Genomic DNA, 22,453 nt, shown 5'->3' with positions numbered 1-22,453 from the left:
AGAGATGATTTCTTAACACTTCTTCAAAGTAGGTGACGAGGGAACAAAGTCGTTCACAGTCATTGTTCAGTGTAAAAACTCAGCTGTAGCTAATCTGAGGCTTCAGCAGCCTGAGTTAGTTAAATCAAGTCGAGCTTTTTAGCATCAAATTTCCTCTCTGTCTTTTCCCGGGCAGCGTTTGTGTTTCTTGTCACCAGTGTAGGAAAAAGAAAAAGAGGAAATTTGGTACTAAGAAGATCATAAGTTTGATAGATCGTCACTCACACTGTGTAACTCTTCAGCTTCAGTTGAAGCTCAGATATATTTCTACACCAGACAGACAGATTTTGTTCCCCATCACCTCCATTGGAATCACGTTGACGAGGAGCCAGCTCGGACGTTAGGAACAATGACGGCAACAAAAACTGCTTCAGTGAACAAATGTGAGAGTTATATGAAGAGACTTGGAGAAATGTGAGGCTTCACTTGAAGGAGACTAAAAGTTCCAGGAAGCACTTCTTATGAACGCCCTCATGCCTGGTAATTCACCTCAGGTAATGAGAGAGTCCATAAACTAAAGTCTGTGAGAGCTCAGTCTGAGAGTCTGGTATTTGGGTTTGGACGGAGAGAGGGGTCCGTAGGAGGGCAGGTGGTCTTTAATTATCTGGTCTGGACCGAGAAGCTGCACACGGCTTTGATTTTAAAAGCAGAAACCAGTTCACTCCAAAGTAGAAAGAACCAAAAGACAAACACGTAAAAATCTCATCAGGTGAATTCGTTGAATATTTGGACAAAGATCTTATTGGACTTCACCAATCAGTGTTACCACGGTAACGGTGGTTTGTTTAAACAGAATGCGAGGTCAATAGTTAATGGACAACAGCATGAGTTTTCTATTAACTCCTGTGTACATACACACATGTTCACACACCGTTACACTTCTTCATGCCTTCGCTCTGAGTCATGGATCATCAATCATCTAATCAGCCTCTATTCCCTCAGGGTGTGTGTGTGTGTGTGTGTGTGTGTGTGTGTGTGTGTGTGTGTGTGTGTGTGTGTGTGTCTTACCCTTGTCTGGCGGACAGGTCGAGGTGTGTGTGGATGTCCAGCAGGACATCTTTAAAGAAGCGCAGCCTCTTGCGCTCTGCCTCCTGGGTGAGGTCAAACACCTGCTCCATGTCCTCCATGTAACGCGGGTTACAGCGGTTCAGCTCCTCCAGGGCCTTTTCGTAGCGCTCCTTCGCCTGACACACACACACACACACACACACACACACACACACACACACACACACACACACACACACAGGTCACAGTCTTAATCTTCGGACGTTAAACTGAAGGCCTGGTCACAGGTTTCTTAGTGGACAGCGTCTTCACGGGTCCACTCGGTTCTGAGGAACCCAGACCGGGTCCAAATGTACTCAGTATAATCAGGTTGGGTAGGGTCTCTTTCAGCCTGAGTGGATCTGATCAGGTCAGAACATTGTCTTTGTTTTATTGTTGGTGGAATCAGGACTTTATTAGTATTTATATGAATTTTCTAAAACTTTACATTTCTTCCCAGAACATATTATATCGCTTTTCTTTTCCACTGCAGTTGCTCATTAATTGTTCAAATTACTTGCGTTTTGTATCGGGTCTAATCATTCAGGAATTTAATTCATGCACGTAGGGTTCAGGTCGGTTTTCCACAGGTGTGTTTTGGACTAGTGAAGACCTGTACTGTAAACACTGTGGAGTGACACCACAGGGTTGAACCACAGGAATTAAACCGTCAGTATTAACCAGGATTATTTTATACTAAAGATCAACAGGTTGGTGATCGAGTAGAGGTGTGTGTGTGTGTGTGTGTGTGCGTGTGTGTGTGTGTGTGTGTGTGAGAGAGAGTGTGTGAGAAGAGCCTTTTCAGGTCTTTCCTCCCAAACGAATGAGTTGTGACACTGGATTTCATTTCCCTGTGAAGAGTCCGTGGCTGACTGACACAGCTCTGTTCACTGACCGATCCTGAGTTTGTCTCAGGATTTCCCTGTTTTCGGTCGATCACTTCCCTCTTCAGGACCTGGAGCCTTTTCTCTGCCGTTGGGTTTGTGCAGAGCGGAGGGGACAAGCCTGGTCATGTTTCACAGTCAAAAACACACACACAGGTATGTTTTTCTGGACTCACTGACACACCCAGACTGCTACAAGAGGAGCTCCGCATGGGACTGTGTGTGTGTGTGTGTGTGTGTGTGTGTGTGTGTGTGTGTGTGTGTGTGTGTGTAAGCTTTGTACTTTCTCGGCCTCCTGGTTGCAGCGCTCCACCCGGGTCGTGTATTTGCGGACTTCCTCCTGAGACTTGGACGGGTCGGCCTTGGCGTGCGTTTCCCTGGTAGATGCTGTCCACTCCTCCTTCCTGGCCTGATGGTAGCTCTTCTTACTCGACTCCACCTTGACACACACATACATACACACACACACACACACACACACACACACACAGAGAAAATAAAACACTTATGGATTTGTAATCAATACAGCTCCTATTTCTTAAACCACCTTATTATCCTTTTAAAATGTTGTAATGTTTCCTCACATCTGATTCACTCACAAACTCTGTTCATGTATTTTCATATCACATGTGATTAACTTTGGCTAAATGGCTCCAGTCAAAAGTTGTTTCTTCTATAAAATGTCAGAAAACATCAAAGTTTTTTTTTTGTCTGGTCAAAAATAAAAACCCAAGTAAATGTTTTAGCTTTTTTCAGTTTCCTGTTTTAAACATTTGGTCCTGGAGAACTAAAAATAGACGTTTCCCACTGCAGATATTTTCAGATAACTGGTAACATTCCCGATGGCTGAGTCCCTGTAAGTCATCACATAACCCCAGAGGCCTGGAAATAACGGTATGCAGCCATTATTCGTGTTATTAGTTACACCTCTTATTTCCTGCTACGACTGAAAAAAAAAAACCCCTCTGTCTCTTATGCAAAATTAAATACAGACTTTATTGGGTTTATTCATGCTCTGTTCATTCGTCTTTTCCATTAATCCTCCTTCCTGTGTGCACTAGTCTGTAGCCACCACGCGACAGACCATCAGAAAACCGCCCAGGTGGCGCTCACCTCCTTCAGTTTGCGGACCCAGGGTTTCTGGGCTTTGCGGAAGCCGTCGTCTGCGTCTTTGGTCTCCCTGAAGCCGCCGATCATCTGCTTGTGGAAGGCGTCCTTCTGCCAGTTGCGCACCTTCTCGCTGTCCTCGCTCGCCAGGCGCTCCCGCAGCTCCAGATGCAGCTCGCTGAGCCGATCGGCCGCCTGCATGAAGGCGTGCCACGCCTTCTCCAGCGTGCCGTACTGAGGCCCTGAGGAAGAAGAGCGGACAGGAGGCGATATTCTCACCATGGAACGAAAGAGACAGCCAGGTGAGTCACCTGTTACACCTGAACACTATGTTTTAAGAGCGTGTGAAGACGTTAGCAAGCAGAAAGGTTGAAACAGATCAGCCGAGCTAAAAATGATGGATCAACTGTTCAAATAGTTCATTCAGACTAATGGATAAATGGTGAAATATTTAACTGTAATCAATAAATGGTGAAATAGCTGAAGTAATAGATAAACTCCAGACCTACCCTTTTAGTCTCTTTTAATTGAATTTTATTTATTTAACTGTCTCTTTATTTATACATTTTGGGCTGTTTTACTGTTACGTCCTTCTGTTCTCTTCTCTTCCAGTCTTCTGCGTTTCCTCAATACACATTTATTGTTTTCCATCTGTAAAGCACTTTGTGTTTCCTTGTTTGTTTAAGAAGCAGTTGACAGATGAAAGTAATGAATCGATGGTTGAAATTGTTATTGTTTTTTTCCACTGACCCTTCTCCACGACGCCCCTCCACCTCTTGGCCCAGTCGCTCAGCTGCAGGGCGTAGCTCTTCTCTATCTTGGCCCTCTCCTGGAAGCAGCTGACCAGCTCGTTACACAGCCGGTGGCCGTCATCTATCCGCTTCACCGTCCTCTTGTAGTTCCCTGGCTGCACACACACACACACGCACACACGCACACACACACACGCACACACACATTTCGACTGTTATATCAGTTGCTCTGTTGTTTCAGTGCATGTTGGTGAACGTTTCGTGGATCAGCGATGGTGTAGAGACGACTGAGTGACGGAGGACAGACAGGACTGACAGTGAGGAGTTGAAGGTGTGTAGTTTTTCCAGGTGGAGGGCTGTGAAGCCGACAGTCTGTCAGCAGGGACTCATTACGTGTCTGTGTGTCTATGTAAACACAGCAGACCAACACAGTTCAGTATTTGACCGCAGAGCGACTGGGTGAGCTGCTCTCTGTCAGATTCTCTATAGCTCAGGGTGTTATTGCTGTATTGCAGTAACTGCTGTTCGTTGTTCGTTAAGTAACTGATTGTGTGTCTCTGGATTGTAAATATGTGAACAAGTATTTCCAGTCCAGTGCATGTAATTTTTCTACACTATAAACTTGCATTTGAACATTTAGTTTTAGTAGCTTGGTTCCAGCGTGCAGGCAGCAAGTTGCCTTTTATGAGAGACTTTCTTTTAGGTTCACACATAAACCCCTCCAAGTTTCTTGATCATATCAGTGCCTCTTAAACTTGACGAGCCCAGGCTTTGACTACCGGCAGACTTCATTTATTTTCTCTGTTTGATGTGACTGTTAACAATTTGTGTTTCAAACCGATACTGTACCTCCCAGAAGCTGTCAGAGCTCCCCAGGTCGCTGAGGTCTCCATTGGAAGACATTTTGGGGTCGGCCTTACAGCACGGAATGATGGCGGCTACAGAAAAGACTGTAGAGAGAGAACGAGAGAATACCATTTAATACATACAGCTAATATCAGGTAAAAACTGTCATCACATTAGCTTTTCTAAGCTAGGAAATCCGTCCTGTAACTGTCTGACAATCATACGGTTTTGTATCAATCCACGGTAACACTTTACTTTAGGAGGAGGAGTATTTTCCTTTGCAGGTATTTAGCTGTAAATTACACAGATAAATGGTGAATCTTGACTTTTAATCACCAGTTTGAGTCAACACCTTCCCTTTTGTCAACTTCTGTTTCCAAGGTCAAGAATGAACTTTGAAACTCAACTTTTAATACAACATAAAATGGTCATGACAAGAAGAGCAAACTTCATCTGGTGAAGAAGAAGATCATGTGATATTATCCAAAGCTCCAGAACAGCTAATAAATGGACCTTGAGGATCGAGCCAGAGCCGCAGATATACAACTGTTTTCCAACTGTTACTAGTAAACTGGTCTGTAAATGTGCACATTTTTTAAATGTTTATAGTAATACAGACAGTAAATCTAAATATAGTTCATGTGAAATTAACATATAATAAATATAAATACAGCCACTGTATGTAGAAGGGTCAGGAGGCTTTTATGGTTTCCCTGCTAGACAATGATATAGGATTATGTGTTCTCCGTTTTGGGCATCAAACCCGTGACGGTCCAGTTTCCCTGCTCTACAGTTTCAGCCTCAGACAAACTGCGGCTCCACGTCAGCCGACACCGAGTCTTCACCGGCGATCGGCTGCCCACAGAGCTGTTGGCCACGTCGCTGCCCAGCTTTCCCTCTGCACACAACTGGCCTGTGTGTGTGTCTGTGTGTGTCTGTCTGTGTATGTGTATGTGTGTGTGTGTGTGTGTGTGTGAGACCGACAAACACTGATGCCCTGTCAGACACATCCGCTCCATTACCGAGGCAGGAATCTGTGTCAGCGAGTCCTGAACATACACAATGGATCTCATTCATCGGAGAGAAGATGCACAAACATTTGTCCAGAATCATCTCTGAGAAAAACTTGCAGATACAAATCATTTCCTAACTGTCTAATGTCTCTGCATCTTAATGCCAGGACAGATGGAGGGATGAGATATGACCTGAAGACGACCCCACCTGTGCTTAAACCACCTTAAAAAGGTCCCATATAGTCTATGATTATAGATCAGGTCTAGGTTCTATATTAATACTGTGAAAGTATCAAAGCCTCAGTCCACAAAGAAATGCACACAGCCTGTATTCAGAACCTGAGCCTTCAAATGAGCGTCAGGACTTCTGTAACTTTGTGATGTCACAACAAAGCAGTCAACGCTCTCAGACACGCCCCAAACCCCGCCCACCTGGACCCACCATACCAACCTCACAGGATTTGTGAGGAGTGTTTTCAGGAAATCTGCAATATTTTCCACTCGATTATTCAAACAGCAGTCGGCGAATCAGAAGAGAGGCTCAGAGCCTCCTCTCTTCTGATTGGCTCACCGAGCGGATTAAATATGGAGCTTTGAAAAAGGTGCAATGTAGAGTTTTCTTCTAAGCAACCAAAAGTTATGTTTACATTGAGTATTTCCTTCCTCATAAGACATTTGCAAAGTTGATTTTTGGGGTATTTGAGTACATTGTTTACATTTAGCTCACAGTCTTCTTCTTCCTTACCTATGCTGGCACAATGCAGCGTATCCTGGCGTGATACTGCCTCCTGTTGGTCAGTGGAACAGTGTGACACCATTGGCAGAATCCTACATGTGTATCAAAACGGGGACCTGCTCGACAATAACCAACAATATTCTGACTGGTTCATGCAGAGAAGGAAGCTGCAGCCATAAAACCAAACTATATAAATATATCCTTTGTGGATGCTGATTTTCTCTTAAGAACACAGCATGAAATTCAGTTCTACTCCAACACGACCTGACTTCTTCAGCTGAGCAGCTCTGCAACGAACCTGCTGATGAACCCTGCCGACAGTTCACCGTGACCTGACTTACGTACATCCACTTCCTCCATGCCCCCCCCCTCCCCCGGGGCAAAACCCTGTTTCAAGGCCGCACTACTTCCTGGGGCAGACACAACAACCTGAGAGGAAACCATGCCACAGCTCCAGTCCCGGCTGAGTGCAGCTCACCCTCTATCCGCAGTCAACTAGAGCTCTGCTCATCTTCTCACCACAAGCTAAAAAACACACTTTCTCAGGATACTTTCCTCATATGCAACTTACTGACACTTAGTTATTAGTGTCGAAGTTTAGAGTTTTATTTTACTTTACGACTAAATATTATCATTATAGATTAAGCTGGAAATTATTTTCTCCAAATGTCAAAAAATAATAAAGAATGCCTGTCTGAGTGCCGTCTTCTTTTGTCCCGCCGACAGCCAAAAACCCAAAGACATTCAGTTTACAGTGATTTATGACAAAGAAAAACTTTAAATCTGCACATTTCCGAGCCTCCAACCTGCAAATGTTTGACATTTTTACTAGAAAAATGACTGAGACGATTAATAGATAAATACAGTTGCTTCCTGCGATCAACTAATCAATTAATCGTTTGTTTCAGCTGAAGTTTACACCATTAGTGTTTGTAAACAGTGGATAAAAAGGAGATGAGACCAAACTATGTTGTGTAATTTAATTTTTACAGTTGTCACTGTAGTGCAGCTTGATTTGCTTCAGTATGAGACTCTCCAGCGAGGCTCCGCTTCACAATACTGTGAGAAGTTCCTGGTTATTCTTCCTCCACCCTGTGTTTCACAACGTCCTCTCCCGCTGTAAATAACCAGTTGTCTCCCAAAATAACAGCCGTTGATCTCTGCACTGGGAGCAGGCTGCTGTTAGATTAAATGCAGGGCACAACAGTAGCCTTGGTGAGCTCAGCAGGGAGCAACGTGGGAGTGAGTCTGAATAAACTCTGCAGCGTGAGACTGACACAACGTGCAGCTACTTGTGCTACTTGCTGACACTAGGGTGAGCCTTGAATACAATGTGTGTGTGTGTGTGTGTGTGTGTGTGTGTGTGTGTCTGCGTGGGTGGGTGTGTTCTGCAGGTGTCTGAGGAGACGAGTGACGTTCAAGATTAGCTGAACGATGACACTCGACAACACAACAGCACAACATCACACCTCTCAGACATGGCAGCTAATCCCCTTCAGGCAGCCGAGCTCTAATTTCCCCCTCCACGCTGTTCAGACTGTGCAGCGCAGGTGGAAGCAACAGGAGGATGACCAAGTGTGTGTGTGTGTGTGTGTGTGTGTGTGTGTGTGTGTGTGTGTGTGTGTGTGTCTCTCTCTCAAGTAGGTGGCAAGTATGCTGACAGCAGAAGCATCTGCCACCTGCATGCTGGAACATGAGTGAGAATGAGAAAACTGACTTCACCTTGGATTGCTAATTACTGCTCTTATATCCTACAGGACATCAGCAGTGTGTCTATGAGTGTGTGTCTATGAGTGTGTGTCTATGAGTGTGTGTCTATGAGTGTGTGTATCTAGGTGTGGCTCATTGAAAGTATGCTGGTTTGGCTGCTCACACTTGTATTAGCGCTACAGTATACCTGCTGGAGGTGTGCAGGCGCTGACCGTACAAGTCAACAGAGAGGGTTTTATTAAACATATTACACAACTCTCATGATCGAGCACATTCACACACAAAGCACACAGTGTTACAGGAGCCGGGGCCTGATTCTCCAAACCTTCACCTCTGAACATACGTCAACACGCATTCACTATTTTACCTCTTATCTACAGAAAAGAAGACTAAGAGGCGAGGTACAGGCGAGGTAGCTCTGCAGGTATTTGGTAATAATAACAATAATTTTGACTTTTTTAAAAACATAATATCTGCCTTAGTGCTGATTATAGGCCAGCTAAGGACCGGCCACCGTTAGAGATTTTAACTCTTTGTGATGTTAGTATGTTGGGACTGTTTTATGTGTGTAGGTAAGTTGTCTATTCGTGACTTGGGAGAAATAGAAGTATCACGGGGAACATGAAGTAAATGTCTACTTGTTGAATAAATTATATAAAAGGGCTTTTCATCCTTTTTAGTAACTTCAGGCTTTTTTAAATGTGCAAAAATGTCTCATGTCTCAAATGCCTACGGTCAGCTGACAGTGCTGTGTTTATGTAGAGAGTCCATGAGACCCCCTCATCATCCCTCCCATGGCTCTGTGTGTGTGTGTGTTCTTTGAGGGTGTTTACATTGCCCTGGTCACTGATTATGAACTTGGGTTCAGTCCCCTCAGTTTAAAATACACACACACACACACACACACACACACACACACACACACACACACACACACACACACACACACACACACACACACACACACACACACACACAACCCCAGGAGCTCAGGCCATCCTGGAGGTCAGGGACCTGCTGGAGGCCAACAGACATGGCTGGATCATGAGACAATGAGCCCCTGGGCACAGTGATGTAAGAGTTCCTCCACTCCTCTTATAAAGAAGCAAGGAACTGATACACAAAACAACTACAATGACGCCTCAGTGTGTGTGTAGTGGTTTCACATGTCTTTGTGGTCTCGCTTTGTGTCTTTTTATGACCGTGTTGTGTCTCACTGTCTCGCTCATTTCGCGTCTATTTGTGATCATTTTAATGCATCTTTGTGGTGGATTTGTGTCGTCGTGTTACTGCGAAAACGTTTTACACACTTTAGATTCTTATCCATCACGCAGTTCTGTCAGGGAGACGTCACTCTGCATCATGACAACGAGCCCAAACAAAACAGCCAGAGCCATAAAGAACCGTCTTCAGAGACAAGGACCCTGCTGCAGATGGTTTTTTTTACAACTTAGCTGAGATGGGACTTTTCTCATCATAAGAAAATACTCTGCCAACAATAAAAACTTCACTGAATGTTTTCCATCACAACTCTGTGTTTGTGTCAGCGGGACCTCTGGTTTCTTTTTCATTTAGTCCTTTAAATGGCACTAGAAGGCATCCAAAAGCTACAACTATATCCTTGATCCACAACAGGCCGGCAGACGGTCAGGCCTGACTGACAGAGAACAGGAGGACTGTTAAAACAGGGCGAGAGAGAGATGGAACGAGTGAGGCCATGAAACACAGGAAGTGCAGGACAACAGAGACTCTGTTTGGGATGAGCTGAGAGTCGCTCACCTCCTCTGTATGTGAAGCAGAGACAGACATTTATGAGCTTAAGAGACACAGCAGGACAGTGAGGAAGAGGAGGAGGAGGAGGAGGAGGTTTGACAGCACAGTAACTAAACAGCTTAAAGGGCATGTGGAGCTGGTTTGTCGAGCTCAAATCACAGAATACAGATGCAACAGCCACACGGACACCAGCCGAATAAATAACCCACATATCAAATGACACTCACAACAGAACTCTACACCTCTTCATCTCTTTGTGCTGGGGAGTGGCCGTCTCACTCCGCAGACTTAAACACCACTCGTCTGTACAGCCCCATGTTCAAAGCAGAGCTTGGTCCAGAATCAGGACGTCGGCGACAGAAAAATCCAAAATCAGTTCAAGTCATTTCTTAAGAAAAATATGTCAAAAGATTTTCTGGTTTCAGCTTCTTAAATGGGAAAACTTTGTGGTTCCCATGATCCTCTCTGATAGAAACCTCTGGAGTTTTTGACCGATAATCAAACTGGGAGACTGGGATTTTTTTTTCCACAATTTTCTGACATAAAATATTATTAAAGAAAATGACTCATCAATTAATCAAGAAAATAATCAACAGATTAATGGATAATAACAATCATCATTAGCTGCAACAGGTGACCAAACTACGAGTCCTCTGATCAGTGTTTTCCACTTGCTCTTCCTCCAGAAGTTGCACATTGAGCGACTTAGCAACAACAGTTTTTGAATGAACTGAATACGGTTCACCAGGGCGGAGGAAGACTGTGCTGCAGGAGTGGTTTGACAAGTTTCCAGTGACATTTCAATGCAGTCTTCGTGTCCTGACTGTGGGTCTCCATGTGAATCGGATCTATGTTGACTACAGCTGATGTTCTCCATGAAGTAGCTAGTTGAGTATTTTCATTATCGGTTGACCTGCAGATTACGTTCTCGATTGATAGAATAATCACTAATTAAAATAACCTTTAACTGGAGCCCCAGTTGCATTTGTCATCCGTGTTTCTGCATCAAATTACTGTTTGCAAAAAAAGTCAAACCAGCGATTTTCAAGTTGAGAATCAGAGCTGATTCAGTTCATTTCAATGTGCATGACTGTAAACATCACCACTTATTTCTCAGTTTGTTCGCAACGCAATCACAGACCTCAGTCCGCAAACGCAGAGAGGACACAGACGTGAAATTCTGTCGTCCAACAGGCAACATAGAGATATCTCCCTCTGCTGAAGAGGTGTGTGATGGTGGGAGGGAGAGAGAGGCACGGTGAGACAGAAGCAGATTCTGGTTGTTGGTTTATAGAGAAGTGGGTCAGGCCAGCGAAGAGGAGGAGGAGGAGGAGGAGGGGGGAGGGGGGAGGGGGAGGGATGAGGAGGGAGTGGCGGATAGAGCGGCAGGTCCAGACCTCATAAGCTCCACTGGAAAACTCACGGTCATTAATCTGATTAATGTACACCAACAGTTTCCCCGCAGCCCGGCCCGGGTCTGTGAGCTTCTACATGTATCAGGCGTGTGGAGACCCACACGAGTATTAGTCTGTAAGCTCCTCGGCCACGTCTGCATTCCAGCAGAGTGTGTGAGGGTATGTAGGTATGTATCAGGGGCCTGCAGGCTCCAAACCTCTATAAACAAACGCTCTTTGAGATACTTTCTTTTGCTCCAGCTGCAGGTCCTCAGAGCCTGAGAGCAAGCTGTGTCTTTCTGAAATGAGAGACTCGCTGTTTAAAGGAAGACAATGATTACACAATGATGGATGTTGGCAAAAATAAACCACATTATGGGATACTCTGGAAGCCGCCATCATCCTCAGCGAGGGAGTAAAATCTATTTAAAGTGTAAATGTAGCGTCTTAGAATAATTCTCCTCTTGCATGAGTTTTCCCACGAGCTGTTTTATTAGCCTTGTTTCCATGTTACAACCCTCCGCAGTGTGTGTGTGACTCAGCTTCACTGAAACGCCAACAGGACCTGATGCTCGCTGCTCTTCCGGCCCCGTGTGTGTCGTCTCACACACACACACACACACACACACACACACACACACACACACACACACACACACACACACACACACACACACACACACTGAGGGAAAACACTTCAACAATGCAAAGAGGAAAAAGTCCCCATCAACACACCAAGCAGTGTCAAGTCAACACGCTTCAGACTAAAGTTACATTTGGCACGTTCTCAGGCGGATGTTGAATCCAGCAATACAACCAAACAACAGTAAACTCGCTAACACCACAGAGGAAGAAATAAAGTGACACAAAAATGTGAAAACGTGCAAGAAAAATGGATCACACTGTTACTAAATCTGTACAGTTATGACTCCATAAAGGTTTAACTTTGTTTTTTTTTTTATCAATGTCATCCATTAAAAGTTCTAATTAGTTTATTAAATCGATTAGTCAAATAATAGATTATAGTATTATATAAGTATTGTCATGGTAAACGATAATGAAAATCAGTTGCAGCACTTAATTCTTTCAGAGCTCTCAGCTGCTGCCTGTTCATGTCAACAAGTGTTGAGGCTATAAAACATCATCCACCACCAACAACTGGTTAGCTTAGCTTAGCACAAACAGCTAACAGAGCAGTGACTAAATATACAAAGCCCTACAGCCTTTCAACACTGTGCATGTTTTTTAACAAACAGATATCATAACACCCCCCAGGAAAACAAAAACAATTCAGAGCTGGACTCGGATTCAGTAAAATGCGATTGAATCTCATCCCCGTTCACAGTGAAGCAGGGAGGCTCAGGAGACGTCTGCTCGACACACGTCACTTAAAGAAAGTTTGGAAACAGATGACTGACTCTTCGTCACTCAGACAACGTGAAGCCATCCGACTTCTGACGGGACAAAACTCCAGCCATCGCCAAAACCAGTTTGTGATCAAATGTGACGTGAGGAATACGTGCAGTTCATTGTGCATTTCAATGAACCAATCATTTTGATTGACGTTTTTAGACTCAGGGATAAAGGTGCAACGATTAGTCGATCAGTTGATCAGCAGAAAGTTGATCAGTTTGATAATCAACAAATCATTTCAGTCATTTTTCAAGCTCTTTAACTTTCAGTTTCTCAAATGTGAAGAATTGTTGTTTTTCTTTGTCATATGCAACTTATTGAATTAAAATTAAAAACTTAGTTTGGCTTTTGGACTACTGGCCAGACAAGACAAGACAAGCCAATCGACAACGTCACCGTAGATTAATTGATGAGGAAAATAATCATTAACTGCAGTCCTGCCTGTAAGATATCATCTGGCTTGGTGAGGCTACAAAACGATACCATCAACTAACTCAAGAAAAAACTGTGAAACAACTGTGTGGACGTCACTGTCAACGACACAGACAGGAAGCAAAAGGAAGCAGCCTGTGAAATTGTACAGTTCTGACATTCGATGACAGGAGCACAACAAACAGAGCAGGAGCCCAGAGCGACAGCAGAACTTACCTTATCAGAGGCAGAAACACAGACGGACAGACGTCCAGACAGAAGACAGCCTTTGTCTCCGCGGGCCTGAGAGACAAGAGGGGACAGACGGAGGGAGGAAGGTCCTTCAGGAGCAGATGCAACAGCAAAAGGGGAGAAACACAGACAGGTTTGTTAGACAGCGGCGCAGCCAGCAGCATGCGGTTAGACCCCCCTGCAGCCCGGCAGCGTTCACACAGGGCCGGACCAGCTGCCCGTTATATGGCTCGATGATGGCTGGAAGGTGGCACATTCTGGGGGTGGCGGTGAAATGCCACACATGGAGCCCGTGGCGGAGGACTAATGAGAGCGACCAGGAGGTCAGAGCAGTGAACTCACACCTCTAAAATTACCTGCCGGGGCAATAAGCAGGACGGGAGTGTCGAGACCACAACAGTGACTCTGCATTAACCGATTCACTACAAAATAACTTGACATTACTGATCATGATTGTTGAAAACGGTTCTCTCATCTTGTAAATACGGGTCGTCAATCACAGTAAACCTTATTTACATACATTAATGTGGAAAGTTTAAAACGCCTAAATAAAAACAAATAAGATTCCAAACTATTATTTTATACGTTTTTCCCTTTTTCCAAGATAAAATCCTAAATAATTACTTAACACATGTTTTTCATGTAATTATGACGATGATGAAAATTAATCAGCAACAATTTCACTATCAAATTATTGTTTTACTAATTTTTTTAAGCAAAAATGTCAAATATTCAGAGATGATGAGTGGATGCTTTTCTTTGTCACACATCAGAGTAACATTTATCTTGGTCTGTTTTAAGTGTTTAAAGTAGTTTTAGCTACTTATTCTTATCTATAGATTAAATTAAGAGTCCGATTAATCAATAATGAAACGAGTTGTTCATATTTATTTATATGGAAGATTTAAAATGTACATATACATATATATGCATTTTATTTTTTCAGGTTAAAAAGCTAAATAATTGTCCTTTTGACAATATGTTTTCATGTAATTTAATTATGACAACGTTAACGCAACCAGGTAAATTTCACTTTTTGTCTTTTTCTTTGATTTGTTTTTATTTTACGCTTTTAAATCTTCTGGAGTTTAGGGGAAATATTTTCACATCAATCTTTCACTTTCAACTACACTGCCTCACAGTGATGAAGTCAACCTTTGTTTACTGTGATGACTCACCCGTTTCCAACATGTTTAACAGTCTCTGTAAATTAACAGACAGAAAGAAATCCATCACCACTGTAGCTGAAGTCTGTATTATCTTTAGTAAATCTAAACACAGCGGTCGTTTCCTTTAAATTAGTCTTTTGCCATAAACTATGTCCATCACTAAGGGTTCATAACTTGAACGAATGAATCTGAATTTACATAAACTCTAACATGCAACAGGAGAATTAATTGACCGTATTAACTAAAGTTTCTGGCCTCAGTTGTTTTGATATTTAAGATGTCTTTGTTTCTGAAATTTACAACACACAGTCATGATGATGGAAAATATGACAAAACATCATGACGCCTTATTGTGAGAATTGACTCTGGATCAAAGAGCAGTTGTCTTTATTAGAAACTTCAAAAATCATACAGATTTATATAATTACAACCACTAAAAATAAGCAATATGTTAATGTCACAGCTGTTGTGGGTCCAGCTGGATTAAAAATGTTTCATACTAATGACGAAGAAAGGCTGCTTTCTCTACTTTGCCACCAGTTTCACTTTTGAATGACGAGCCGAGAGCCCCACCCTCCTTCCTCTGACCACAGACAATGAACACAATTGGTTAGTAATAAACACGCCATCACAGAAAGCAAAGCCACATACAAGCCGCTTCATGACACGGAGGTTAGGCGTTAGAGGGCAGCGGGAGGACAGAGGAAGCGAGGTACAAAAACAGGCCTGTTCCAAGAAAACCAACAGCACAACATCCACATCGACCCGCGGAAAATAAAGAGCGACTCGTTCTGGCTTCAAAAATAAGTATGAAAATGTAAATATATGAACCACATTTTTGTGTTAAATCCTAATTTAAGAAACAATATATGGTGAGTTATCAATAATAATGTTTAAATAATTTTTCAAGCAAAGAATATCAAACATTTGATGGTTCCAGGTTCTCAGTTGTGAGAATTTGCTGCTTTTCTTGGTTTTGCAATGTAGTAAATTGATTTTTAGACTCTGTGTGTGTCAGACAAAACAAAAACGAAATCAAACAAACACCTCTGTGATATTATGACGGGCATTTTTCACTGTTTCTAATGATTCATAGACCAAACAGTAGATTAATCAAGAGAATGAAGAGCAGATGAATTGATAATGAAAATAATTGTTAGCTGCAGCCATACTGGTCACCATAGGATCATTAATTATAATGATATCTTGTCGATACTTTATAAAAAGCACTTTTAATTGCCCCTTAACCTTTAAAAATACACCTGATTCTATCTGTGTCCATACATCACTGACTCAAAATATTCATGACAATATGTTGTGATGTTTGAATGTTTTCCTGCGTGTTAGTCAATGCGTGATTGCCGTCTCGAAATCAATCAATACACCTTAAATGTCAATACGACAACTTTGACTATTTCATTTGTTTTTATTAGCTCTCTACATGACACACGCTTTAGTGACGATCTGATCTTCAAGTGCTTAAAATGTATATAAATATCAGCTGGATTATGTGAACGGTGGCTCTGGCAGCACTACACCTGTGTGCACGTTACGTTACCCAATGAGCGAGAGAGGAAGAGGAGTGACCAAAACACCGGTGTTAGCAGTGTGAACGCAAATGCATCATGGGCCACACTGAAGGACCGCCTACTCTACTGACGTCCTCTGACACAGTCTGATTAGTCCCGCCACAGTTTCAGAGGCCCTGTCCAGACCTGGTATTAACATCTGTCTCAGGGGATCCGATCACTAAGTGGACAGCTCTCAGGTCGTCAGTTCACACCTGGATTTTAAAATGCATCTCCACATGCGTCTCGATTGACCACTTGTGATCGGATCTTACTTCCCCGCTTTATATGCAAATAAAAAAGGGAATGCGTTTTTGTTTTTAGCCAATCGACAGACGGGTGCGTTGTTAATGTGCTTGTGTGTGTTTCAAGTGGCAACCTCCGAGGCTGAAAAATGAAGCTAACACGGAGGTACCAAAACTGCAGTTCTTTGAATGGCCACTTGAGGCTGGCTCCAACAGCGAGTCACTCCCCATAGACCCTCGTGTTAAAATGTCCAACTTCACAGCAGAAATAAACATGTTTACAGCCTGGTACAAAAAACAGTTTTGGTCTCTACGGCTAATTTCCTCCTTCATGAACACTGTACTGTAATTTAACTCGATTAAATTGTATTAAGGCTAAAAGTTCTGCATAATTGAGGGCGTGCCGCTTTGAGTGACAGACTGGTGAGAGTATGTTTACCACAAGCCGGCATGCACGGAAGTCTCAGCTCGACACGGGCCCCTCCTCTTTGCCCATTTTTGGATTAGGCGGGAGTTCAGCAGGAGTCAGGTCCTGGCAAGATGGCGACAGTGAAGCAGCCCACTCTGAGCTTCAAAAAACAGCTCCTTAGAAACCTATGGGTGAGGTCACGGAGGCAACGTCCATGTTTATTTACAGGCTATGCTGTGTGTGAGAGCGAGCGAGTGAGAGAGAGTGGGGCACGGAGGGGTTATCTGTATATGAAGCAGGGAAGTGAGATCCGATCACAAGTGGTCAATCGAGACGCATGTGGAGACGCATTTTAAAGTCAGGTGTGAACTGACGAATGAGAGCCGTCCACTTGTGATCGGATCCCTGAAGTTAACATTACTACTGACCGATTAACATTATTTTCATCGTCATCGCGATACGGATGCATGCAGGGTTTAGACCAGTAGACCAGTGAGGAGTTAACTTTTTACCACAGCTGACGACAACAAACCACGGTCGTAGCTCTGTGCCATCACAACCTTTCCGAGTAAAAAAAAGCTATCGGTGTCCCTCATCACACCACCCGTTCGACAAGATATAAACACGAAGAAAAGCTGCATTTTCAACATCTCCATCCACCGCGGTTTGTTTTACACAAGCAAAACTGTGTATCCACATTTCAATATTTGTTTATTTATCATAGTCATCGCAAATTTTCCTCATACCGTGCAGGCCTAATGTTTGATATTGCCTGTGTCTCTTCATTGTGCATCAAATGTAGCTGCTGATCTTCAGCAATTCAATTCAACATTTCACACTCCCACTGGTGTGGTGATCTCATCCCTGTAACGCCTGCAGCCCCCGGCTATGTGTCTGACTGACAGCAGACCATGTGACGATCCTCCGGTCGAGACGAGGCGCGGACAGCAAACAAAACGGAAGCAGATCACGGAGGGGCGGGGTCCAGCAGAGTCAAAGAAAGGGACAGCTCAGCCTTGTTCCCACACACACAGCTGTTCCTCCAGCTCATTTCTAACCAGAACCACATCAGTGAGGCCAAGTTGAGCCAGGACCGCCTCCATGCCAAGTCGCCCAGCTCTGCACACAAACCTACAGTCTGCAGGCAGCATGCAGGCACGGACCGGCTTGGCACAACCCGTTAATTCAATGACAATACTCCCGAGGATTAACTCAGAACCTGCTTCCCCTGCTGCTCACATCTGACCCCAGCACGACAGCATGAAGCCGTGTTTTCTACAAAATGCTGCACAGAAAACCCACGACTTATGTTCTCTAACAAATTATAGCCTTTAACCAAAGGGTCCTGACTTCTTAGAGATCAAGCTGAGATGATTAACTAATTAGTCGATCAACAGATCAATCAGAAAGATTTTGATAAATGATTAATGGTTTAACAGGACATTGAACAAATTCTGAACTGTTGGTCAAACAAAACAAAACAAAAGACATTTGAAGACGTCGTCTTGGGCTTTAGGAAGTTGTGATTTTCTGCCTTTTTACAGACTAACAGTTACAGTTCATTCATTAATCAAGAAAATAATCAGCAGGTTTATCAATAATGAAAATAAGTGTAAGTTGCAGCTGTGATTGAAAGTATAAAAAATAAAAATAGAAATAAAGAATAAGCAAAAACTGAGACTGTATCCCTAAAGTAAATTAATTATTATTCTTTTCATTCTAGTGTCTTTATGCTTTGTTTGCATTTTCCTTTTTAAAAAGACGCAGTCAGCCTGGTTTATTTGCACAAACAGGTACTTTCTTTTTCTTTTCTTTTTTTATTTGCACCACAGAGGAATAATCCAACTGACCCAGGACGACCTTCACTCTTCAAATTTTATCTTCTGTTGTAATTTTCTATTTAGAAAAGCACAAGCAGATACGTGAACCAACCAGAGCAGAGCCGACAGGCTGGGAGTGAGTTCACGTTCTGCATTGACATATTTCATGTTTCCATGAAATTCCACTTGCTCGGCAGGATCTGAAGCCGGAGGTGGGGGGTGGTTTCTGCCTCCCTGCCCCGCCTCCCGGTGGATCCTGCTATAACACTGCTGCTTGTCAGGGACTCCCAAACTCCCCCACGTGGATTTCTATCAGCCAACAGACGACTAACTGTTAAGACTTCACCTCATCTGATGAAACATTTAGTGGTTAGAAATAATTCAGTGTTGATTGTGTCGGTCCAACACTCCCCGAGAGCATGAAAAAAAATGTACGAGGTAATTATTCTGCTTTCCCAACGTGTGCTGGCAGATTCACAAAAGCATTCTTAACCGATGCTTGAGGTTTGACAAAAGTCATGAGAAGTTTCACAGCTTCACAGCCATCGAATGTGCTTTTAATTAACCGCCATGAAATGTTCCCATAATTATGCAAAACCAAAAAAAATAGTAAATTTCAGCACATTTGTGGGATTTTTACGAAATGTCCTCATTTTACAGCAATGCACTTTTTAATGACCTGACGCAGTATTTTATATTCAATACTGTCACTTCATGTCATGTGATTCGACAGGACATTTTTGTGTCAAACATACTGATAATTATCACCCAACTCTGCAGCTCTATGAAGCTTTTCAGCCTTGAAAGTTTCTTGGCTTCTTGGTTTTGATCAGACTGTTCACAATTTATTTTCCATTTTCATAGAAGCAACTTGTCTGTTTATTTGCACCTTACACTAACTTCAAGCTGATGAATTTAGCAATTTAGGAGCTAAAGAGACAGATGTTGTCTCAGGAGTTGGAGGAGAACAAAATCAGAGTTAAAAGACGAGTGAATAATGGACTTAAATTCATCAGATGGACACAAACACAATTACAATATGATATGTGGCTCTGTGTCTGCTGGACACATGGTCTGCCCCATAGAGGACGTCCTGTTCTACTGTCCAATAAAAACATGTCTCCAACTTTCCTTCAGACAAACTGGCAGCAACAAATATTACATTTAAACTCTAAGACCAAATGTTATCTTCCAGATGGAGAAATATTATATATGAAAATGATACACAGACATCAGAGTCAGCGGTAAATTACCAAAGGGTTTGCCAAGTTAATATATCTCCATCATTACTGCCCCAACTGAGAAAATAGCAAAACTTAATAAAAGTGACATAACAGCAGTCCTAAGATTCAATCCTTGATAAACCGGGCAGAGTGAGAACGCTGCTGGTTTATTCCTGCCCAGAAATAAATGCCTGATGGCGTTTCACATGAACACAAGTACAGACAAGAAACACAGAAATGCAGAAACATCAGAACGCAGAAGGGCCTGCGATCAACGGTACCTCAGGACCGAGGTTCTGTTAGTGTTTCTGAGTTTTTCTGCCCCCTACTGGTAAAAAAGAAAACACTCGATGCAGCTTTAAATCTGTTAAAACTTGTAAAAGGAGAATGATACGTAAAGTTTTATAAACAATATGTGAGTCAGTTTTTAGAGCATTTTGATAATAGTACAAGATGAATGTGCAGATTTTCATACAGCAAGTTAACGTTACCATAGATACTGGTGAGTTTAATCTTGACAGAATTGATGGTTATAATTATTCACTATGTTCTAGTTTTTGTAATGAAGTTGACTTGAGCCAGTATAAAAAAAAAAAACAACCACCAAGAACTGACACCAAAACATAGTATAGCACAACACTGAAGTTAGTTTCTAATTCAATACTTCAGGGGAAAGCCAAGGGAAACTTAAATGACAGAAGGGGTGACTGATTCTCCATTTTTTGATCCACTTATAGTTGTGAAAGAGTTTTGACATCCTAGTTAAAGCTTTAATGCTGTTTAACATTTAAAAATCAATTTTACAGCATTTTTCCCCATCACTACTGGACCAGGTCTAGATCAAAAACCACCTTGTAAAAGCTGTAGGACTAGACTAAGCAAGGGAAGATAAAGATTGTTTGAAACAACTTCACATTAATTTATTTATTGAAACACAAAAGGACAATTTCAGTTTGTTTCCCCCCCATATAGACCACATTGGACCAGGTCTAAAATCAAAGACCACTATACTTAGACTTGTCAGGACTAGATTTCAGATTTAGTTTCAGATTCATGACCTCTTTATTCTTATTGTGAAAATACTGCTTTAACCCACATGTAGACCACATTGGACCAGGTCTGAATCAAAAACCATTTTGCCTAGAACTGTAAAAATAAATAGATAAATAAATCTTCACAGATCTGAAGTCTTTATCTTCTCAGGGTTCATCTAGTCCTGACTGGACGAGTTTAAGATACAGTGGTCTTTCATCTAGACCTGGTCTGATGGGAAAAACAAATATAAGCTACTTTTATTTTTCACACAAATAACAAAAAGGTTTTAAAACAGCGTTAACATCCTTTCACAAGCCGCTCAGTATTGACATTAATGTTTCCCTTAGTTTTCCCCTTAACTTCCAAAATCGTAAGCTTTAACTGTTTTTGACATGGGTCATAATCAGGCGGCAAAAATCTATCAACAACTCAGGCTTGCACGCGCACAGGTGTCAACGTGTGCTGATCGCAGACAGGTGAGGTCGCTTACCTGTTTCGCTCCGACCTGGAGGAACAAACCAAAACCTCAGTAGTCGTGGAGCTGCAGCCCTCCTCACAGGATAATACTCAGATGTGGGTCTTCGTTTTTAAAATAAAAAAAAAAAAGTCAGCGGTTACAGTCCCGGTTTAAACCTCCACAAACTGCGACATGTTGTAGGTTTCCTCCGCAGTCAGCCGTCGGTCCCCCTCGGCCATTTATACCAGGAGAAGCCCGCCGCTGCCTCAGTAAATTCACCGCGAGACAACCGTCGGTTCCGCTGTTTTTCCCGCTCCACTCGGTTAAAAAGTTTAACTTTCCCCCGAGTGAAATGATAAAAATGTCTTCTTCCTCAGAGGAGACTGGAAAAGCAGTTTTCTGCCGGCAGATACACGGTGTCTCCCCCCTCCTCCGATGCCTACCGCCGTCCGTCTCTGTGTAATCAGATGCTGCTCACCACAATATCCATTCATCCTATTACTGAGTTTAACCCTTCACTGTCTGCTGCGCGGCTTTATGCTGCCTTACAGGACCGTCGGAAAAACCGCTACTGCAACCTGGAAAAACACACACATTGCTAAAAGGTGTAAACAAATCAAGTGTGTGACGTGACAAATGTTCCTTACTGGTTATCTGATGATTAAACACTATAAATGATTACATAGATAAATAATACATTGATTAATATTGCTAAAATAGATTAATTCACAGCAGCTACATGCACCATTGACTGTATCAAGCCATTTGTACATCATTTGGGGAAAACATGATAGTTTCCCCCTCATCCCGAGCCTGCATCATATTTTGAATATAACTGTTGTCTGTCTCCATCATTCTGAAAACACAACACAACAAATATTAACAATGACTTATTTTCACTACTGCCGCATAAAAAGAGGCTAAAATTGTCTGATGTTTCTATTTTGAATTTACATGACATAGGTGGGGAATAAATTTGGCATAAACAACATCACTAATCTTGACACCTATTTTTGTTACACTATGCTGGAGTAAACAGATTTAATGTATAGATGACAAATCTACATTTCAATCCATACCATAATAATATGTGCTGCTCTAACTGAGCAGACATAGAGCCACAACAAGGACAAGCAAATGTCTTCAATAC

General features: G+C 42.5%; 1 protein-coding gene across 1 annotated transcript in view; it reads right to left on the bottom strand.

Moving 5' to 3' along the window:
* pacsin3 (protein kinase C and casein kinase substrate in neurons 3) overlaps window positions 1–21,745 on the bottom strand; it is a 31,027-nt gene extending 9,282 nt beyond the window's left edge. Inside the window, exons 1-6 of the mRNA XM_022748174.1 lie at window positions 21,337–21,745; window positions 4,679–4,779; window positions 3,828–3,984; window positions 3,084–3,319; window positions 2,254–2,409; window positions 1,048–1,223 (exon numbers count right to left, since the gene is read on the bottom strand). Coding sequence (XP_022603895.1) covers window positions 1,048–1,223; window positions 2,254–2,409; window positions 3,084–3,319; window positions 3,828–3,984; window positions 4,679–4,732 — 779 coding nt within the window. The 5' untranslated portion in view covers window positions 4,733–4,779; window positions 21,337–21,745. The remainder of the gene's footprint in view (window positions 1–1,047; window positions 1,224–2,253; window positions 2,410–3,083; window positions 3,320–3,827; window positions 3,985–4,678; window positions 4,780–21,336) is intronic.
* Window positions 21,746–22,453: the final 708 nt, after the last annotated feature.

This window comes from Seriola dumerili, unplaced genomic scaffold, assembly GCF_002260705.1.
Source record: "Seriola dumerili isolate Sdu_G_001 unplaced genomic scaffold, Sdu_1.0 BDQW01000011.1, whole genome shotgun sequence".
NCBI classification, from domain to species: domain Eukaryota; kingdom Metazoa; phylum Chordata; class Actinopteri; order Carangiformes; family Carangidae; genus Seriola; species Seriola dumerili.
The sequence above is the reverse complement of the archived record's forward strand: the minus strand, read 5'-3'. Positions and strand labels throughout refer to the sequence as shown.